This window comes from Triplophysa rosa, linkage group LG8 (genome assembly GCF_024868665.1).
Source record: "Triplophysa rosa linkage group LG8, Trosa_1v2, whole genome shotgun sequence".
Taxonomy (NCBI): Eukaryota; Metazoa; Chordata; class Actinopteri; order Cypriniformes; family Nemacheilidae; genus Triplophysa; species Triplophysa rosa.
The window spans coordinates 25,202,459-25,209,992 of NC_079897.1; the positions used below are offsets into that span (position 1 = coordinate 25,202,459).

Below are 7,534 nucleotides of genomic sequence, written 5' to 3' on the forward strand. Positions count from 1 at the left end.
ATTGGTTCAACCTGAATGAAAATCCAACGATCTAGCCCAGTGACCGAACTTTCTGAGGTCAACCGGACACCGCCCCGTAGGACGACTCCTGACAGCGCATGCCATCTGCTGGTGAGATGCTCTTTTCAATGCCAATGTGGGGTTTCATAATACCAGAGTGTATGCTGAGAGATTAGAGGATTTGCACTAGAGATTGTGGGAGCTGTTAGTTTGGTGGGGACGTCCAGGCGGTCTATAAATTACGACAATATATACACAGTAAGTACATTTCTTATATATTTCTTACATTTAGGGATATAGACCACCCGTCATTATAACGAGTTCCAAATCTGTACACATTTGTTTTTTCTGATGAACACAGAAAAAGATATGTGGAAGAATGCTTATAACCAGTATTTGGACCCCATTGACTACCATAGTAGGAAAACTTACTTATTATATATTTTTTGTTCTGTTGAACACAAAAGAAGATATTTTGAAGGGTGTTGGATGGCAATCAGTTCTGGAGCACTTTTAATACCATTGTCATTTTCCTACTATGGTTGTCAATGGGATCCAAGAACTGTTTGGTTACAAGCATTCGTCCAAATATCTTTCTTTGCGCACCCAAACAAAGACATGTATACAGGTTTGCAACAAGTAGAGTAAGTAATTCATGATTTTTGTGTGAACTATCCCTTACTGTACTTGGCCATCTGAATAGAAAAATCTGAAAATCTGAAAAATCTGCCTTTCTTGTGAAACAGTAAATTTGAAAATTCATGGATAACTATATTTGATATTTTAGCATTAGATATAGTCTACTACTAAAGAGCTTACAGAGACCAGTTGGATTTACCATTACAAATGGTTTATATTTGACCCAATAATGGGTTAAAAGTTTTTCCTTAAAACAACCCAGCATTTTTCGAGAGTGTAGTTTAGAGCAGCTGTGACACAAATCTTACATTGGGTGGTGGTCTAAAAAGTTATTAGGCATGGTATGTGCAATAAAAAATAAAAACCTGAAACAGGAGGTTCCTCTGGAAACTGCTGCTTACGTTTCGCAAATGGTCTGTGTGTGGGCTACATTATATAAAAGGAAAGGAAGGAAAAAGAAAGAATAAAAAAGGAAAGAAAATCAAAGAGAACAGAAAGCACACTGTGCGTGATGGGAGAGCCAGACAGTAGGTGACTCTCATTGATTCACTCACTGTCAATAATAATCTCCATTAGCTCTCGCGCTCACTGGCGCCCCCTGTGGCGCCTGAGCGCTTCTCGTGTGAAATCTTTCCATTCACAGGAGAAATAGAGCAGATGCGTGATCTCATCTCACATTCGCAACATCTCTCGTGATAGCAGTGATTTTATCAGTGTAAGTGACGGGGAGAAATAACGTAAGGTGCTGAAATGATCGCGTGCCCATCTGAAGAATCCGGTAGATGCGATTGCGACTCGTGTGGAGCTCACGGACACTGAACTGTGATGTTTTCTTTCGTTCGAGCGCGGTTATTATCAGTTTAAAATGCCGAGGCTGCAGTATTTAAACAGCACAAGCGTGCCCAACCACAACTATGAATGGAGCTACGAATACTACGACGACGAAGAGCCCGTGTCTTTCGAGGGACTTAAAGCGCACCGATGTAAGTCTGCCAGCCAACCATCTAAAGCCATTACATCTTTAAGTGTGATTCTGTGTTGTCTTCTTCTTTTGTGTCAGTCCGATAGGCCTACTACTACTTTTTATATTGACTTCGAAACAAATAGTCATAAGAGTATAAATAAAAATAAGCCATTGAAAACGAGAAAATGATTAAATATAAGCAATACCTGGGAGAAAGGTGGATATAAAAAGAAATAGATTTAGAAGCAAATGCATTCATTAAATGTCCCTTACTAAAATTGACCATGGTTTTACTACAGTTAAAACAAAAACAAAAAACCATGGTTACTGTAGTAAAACAATGGTTATCACAAAATAACCATGGTTTTGAAAAACATGTTTTTCGTAAAAACCATAGTAAACGATGGTTACTGCAGTGAAACCATGGTTTTGCCCTAAGTAATCAATGCACCAAAAAACCATGGTTAATTTTCGTAAGGGGTATAAGATGTCAAAGTAGCTGTATTTTCTATATAACTCATGTTTTATTGGTGTGAATTGCAAGTAATAGGCTATTGGCTGATGAACAGTCACAAAATGTGAGTTGAATATAAATGATTCGATGAATCACCTTTACACCACTAAATTCAGTTTTGTTTCTGCAGATTCCATTGTGATTGGCTTCTGGGTGGGTCTCGCCGTTTTTGTCATTTTCATGTTTTTTGTTCTCACCCTCCTCACCAAAACAGGAGCTCCGCATCCAGAGTAAGCACATTTATACAATACAAGCTTTTGTCGCCAGGACAGCCAAAGGTTGTTCTTTAGTTTGTCTCTGGAAAACAGGCAACAGATTGAATACCCAGTATTTAGTTTCCAGCTGCTTGAGCTTTTTTCTGTCTCATTATCATGCCTTCAAAAGGCCGTGTGCGGGATTCTGTTGCTGGCCGATCTCATTAGCTGTCTGTGGTAGGTCGTGTGTGCTAGTCCAACAAAGGACCTCTCCAGGAACTTTGATTAAATGACCTTCTCTCTGGGACCTCGGCCCAATTAAGTCTGACAAACTCAATGGCGTATTCTCTGCGTGAATCACATCTGTAATATTTCTCACAGTTGATCGATATCACACAGGCTTCGTGGACCAGAACTAACTGTTGTATAACTGTGAGTTGTGCCTGTACATAACCGCATTATTAACATGCACAAACGCACTCGTGTATTAACTGCACAAACGCATGCAGTAGGCTATACAAACATGCCATTCGTCTCTTTTCTGCACTTTAATTCAAATCATTTGAAGGCAAATTAATTATTAATAATGGCCCGAATCTTCTCACATTTGAATGTATTAGACAGATCCTTTTACAGGGGTTTATAGTCTGGCATGTAATTAGAATCGGTTATAACAGCAACCCATAATATCCCCATCCTCGGGTCTTACGGAGCGGTGGGAAAGCTTGGGGGCTCGAGCTGGCGGGGTGTTTCATGAAACTGTTCTATCCATGTGACTCATCCATTAACACAGCAGCAGCAGAAACCACTTAGCCCACTACTCAAGATCACTGAGAAGAGGGGTGAGCGAGACACGTTCTCCCCCCCCCCCCCACACACACACACAGATGGAGGATGCACTACGAGATTTTGCTAAGGGTACTCCCACGCACCAAAAGCTCATCTCCGCTCGAAAGGTGAAACAGTGCTCTCAAATGCTGCTAATGAGGTTTTGCTCTTAGAATTCATTCCCTGTTATGCAGTACATGCCTTAACACACTAGTGAAATACTAAACTCATCAAGACGAATGGATCTGGAGTATTATGTTTTAAAGGGGAAAAACATATTCGTTATGTGAACATTTGAGACGCCTGTCCTCAAAATATACATTCAGTAATTTTCATCATTTATCTGAAATAGCATCCAAATGTTATGCACATTCATACATACTGTACATAACGTGGCATTTTCGGCACCTATGGCTTAAAAATAAAAGATGTCCCCCCCAGTGAATCTCGGCCATAAACAAAACATGTTTTCTTGAAGATGCTTTAATTCGAAAGGTTTTCCCTTTGTCATCAAGTTCTCTTGAAGTAACTGAATCAAGGTCCTTCGTGACCTCATCTTTCAGCAAGTGATCATTGTTGGTACAAGAACATCAGCCCAACCACGAACAACGAATTTTGTTGGATTTTATGAATTTTGTGCTATTTGTTCGGTTCACTTTTCATTTAGATTTCAGAGCAGAACTGATATTACAAAACATGGGTAAAATACAAACATTCTCACTGAGCCAATGGCTTAAATAACCTTAAATCCATGAAGGTTTCCAGAGTTGTCTTCCCATTTTATAAAATAAGGACACTTTAATAATCATATCTAAGCGACTTAAAGGCATAGTTCACCCCAAAATAGAAATTGTCATCATTTATTCAACCTCATGTTGTTCAAAATCTGTATATGACTCATCCTTCTGTGGAACATGAAGGAAGATATTCTGAGAAACATCTCAACTGTCTCAGTGGTTTTGATTTTATATAATATAAGTCAATAGGGGTCAATGTAGTTTATATAACAGAAAAGATGCTCTGTATCTTCTCCGACCTCAAATACTGCAAACAAGTTCATATTCACTTTTAAGCAGTACAACAGTAATATTTGTACACGTATTTAGGAAAAGTTCAAAAACATTTTTTTTAATGTGATAACCTTGATCTTTATCACAGTTTTCATGTGTTGATCTTGTTGAAATTCAAGAGACATTGGACTGAAATGGCCACAATATACCTATAGGTTCTGATTAAATGAAAATTTGGAATGGTCTCTAATTTTTTTCTCTGGCTGTATATATATATACAGTATATTTATATATATAGCCTGAACGTTTTTTAATGTAAACATACTGCAGAACTGAAATGACCCTTGTGCTTTCTTCCTCCTGCAGAACTGCAGAGCCTTATGAAAAACGCATGCGTCTCACCAGCTGTGCAGACGGCTTGAGCCGCCAACGTGAGGTGGACGCCCATGCAGGTCTCTCTCGCCCTTTACTGGATGAATCTCGGTCTCTGTTTCACTGCTATATTAATGAAGAGGAACGAGAAGGGGGACGGGCCTTGATCGATGCTGGTGGGGCCGCTCACGGACGTACGTGCAGCGGCGACTCCAGAGGACAGGTGGAGACGGTTGGTCTTGTACTCCAGAATATGGTTATGGAGACCAGGGAAGAAAGAGAGGCTGCTCTATTGGCTCATTTCAACATTCCCAACTTTGTGAATTCCGAACTCAGCTCTGCACTGGGGGATGAAGATTTACTGCTGGGCGATCCACCAATCATAATGGAAGAGGCTCGTCCTCGCTGTACCCATCATTTTATTGACTAAATCAACTCTGGACTCTCTGTGGATGGTCAAAGAGATGCTTTGATTCCCTTATGGTTTCATCTTTGTCTTAAATGCAGCTCTACGGTATATGTGGAGATTGATGGTGTTTTGCTTCGAGAGCTCCATGCTGAGCTGTCGCAAGACTACTTGGAGTTGGGCTGCTGTCTCATATTTAAGGTTTCCAGTGAATGTCGGAGTGGCATGATGTGGGTTAGGCTGTGTCAGGATGAAAGATGGAAAACATTCAGGAGGCGTATTCTTGAGAGATTGCGGCAGCGGAGACATTATGGTGAGACAAAGAGAGAACAGAGAGCATATTCAGGGTAAAAAAATGAAATCATACTGTTGCGTTTCCTCAAACTGAATGTAACGCTGTAAAGCCTTATTCTTTCATACACTTAAAGGGATAGTTCGTCTTCAAAATGAAAATTCTGTCATCATTTACTCACCCTATAGTCATTTTAGACCTGTGTGACTTCTGCTGTAGAACGCAAAAGAAGATATTTCGAAAGATGTTGGTAACCAAAAACCGTTGGTCCCCATTGACTTCTATTGTATGCAAGCAGTGTTGGGTAAGTTACTCTGAAAAAGTAATTAATTACTAGTTACTAATTACATATTCAATAGTGTAATTAGATTACTGTACAAATGACTCTCTACAAAAAGTATTTAAATACTTATTACTAATTACTTTCTATATCTTACATCAACCTCGATTAGTTAAGTGATTCAAGGATAGACAAAAACGACCCTTAATTCATTCAAATAAATCATATAAAACTACATAAAGTACAATTATTAACTGACTTGTATTACAAATGTGAGAAAGATACATAAAAATTCAAAATCTAACTTTAAAATGCATGCATTAATGTCAATTCCACTATTGTATACATTACACAGTATTTAATTCAGTTACATCAGAAGTAACTGTAATTAAATTACAGAACAAATAAGAGTAATCCCTTACTTTACTTTTTTAAGGGTAATTAAATTACACATTACTTAGTAACTAGTTACACCCAACACTGTATGCAAGTCAAGTCAATGGGGACCAACGGTTTTCTGTTACCAACATTTTTCAAAATATCTTCTTTTGTGCTCTGCAGCAGAAAGTCATACAGGTTTGAAATTACGAGAGGGTGTGTAAATAATGACATTATTTTCATTTTGAAGGTGAAGATTCGCTTTAACTCTATTATGAGCTTGAATTAAGAGTTTATAAGAAACAAGTCGTCCTAATGTAGCCTAATAGCACAATTGCAGCAATTTGGTTTTGCAGATATGATTCTCTCTGGCTTGTATTTTAAGCAAATGTGCAAGTAAAAAATAGCTTAAAACGGTCTGTTGGCTGAAAACGTGTCTTTGTACGGAATATCTGCAGTGTACTTGCATACTAAATCTCTGTGAATGTCTGCATGCTGCTGCTAAACAACTCGATTCTTCAATTCTTCTGTTTTATTGAACACCTGTATGCCAATAAAGGTTGGTTCACACCGGCGCTAAGCTTCCTGTGGAGATGTGCTGAGAACAAATGTTGTCGTCTGTGCTGTGGAAATGAAGGACGCTTCAAATAGTGCGGGTTGCCAAGGAGAGGTGTGCTGGTTTTTTTTTCTCCGAGAGATCTGATTTACCGATTTTGCCTGGCAGATGATAGAACAGGGCTTTGCATTGAAGAAAGAACCTGATATTTACGATGTTCATATTTAGCAGCTGCATAAAACTTCACCACAAGACGCCTTAGCAACTGCACAGCAATGCACTGGCAAGCACTTAAAAAACCCTAACACTGTGTAGGAGTGAGCAAGCACTTCTCAGATTTTCTTTGGAAAATGTAAAACCCTAGTTGCCAATACTTTAGATGCTGTACAGTGGTTTTTAAGGACAGTGAGATGGACTGTGGTGAAAAATGTGACCTGCTTCATCGGTTTGAGTTACTCTGACCCAGACCTTTTTATTAGCTTGCGGTTTTAAAACTCGAAATGTAATTCTGGGTCGGAGTGACTATTTGAGCTATTGTGAAACATTCGTACACATTGAAAACGACATACAATAAATGACACAGAGGACATTTAAAAGTTTGGAAGTACGCCTATTTTCGATCGCGACGTTACGTGTCGATCCCCGAAAGTAAACTGTAAAACTTTGCAGTAATTTCGCAGCAGGTTTGCCAGTAACTTACTGTAGATTTAATATACAATTTTGTTTTAAGCATAAACTTACCTAGTTTATACATTTTTCTTTCATAAAACAAGATCTTGGGTCACTTTTCTTGTTATGTAAATGTATCGTAATTTAAGTTTTAAATATTTTTACAGAAAACAAGAGAAAAAATGCTTTAGAAGAATGTCATTTTTTGCCGTGTTGCTGTGCTAATGCCAGTCTCGCTCATTTTGAATCACAAAAGTCAAAGTGTTTTAAAGTAATTGAAAACAGTACTAATTGGAAAGTATATTAAGTAGTAATTAAAGCTACAGTAAGTTACTGGCAAACCTGCTGCAAAAAACTACAGCAAAGTTTTACAGTGTAGGCTAATAGAAAAATGAATAGACAAATATATTGTGCCTGATTAATGTCAGTTTT

General features: G+C 38.4%; 1 protein-coding gene across 1 annotated transcript; it reads left to right on the forward strand.

The window, feature by feature from the left end:
- Nucleotides 1-541: 541 nt before the first annotated feature.
- mrap2a (melanocortin 2 receptor accessory protein 2a) lies at nucleotides 542-6,936 on the forward strand. The gene is made up of 3 exons (XM_057340321.1): nucleotides 542-1,622; nucleotides 2,248-2,347; nucleotides 4,516-6,936. The coding sequence occupies exons 1-3, from the start codon at nucleotides 1,505-1,507 to the stop codon at nucleotides 4,949-4,951; spliced, it is 654 nt and encodes a 217-aa protein (XP_057196304.1). The 5' UTR covers nucleotides 542-1,504; the 3' UTR covers nucleotides 4,952-6,936.
- The last annotated feature ends 598 nt before the right edge of the window (nucleotides 6,937-7,534 follow it).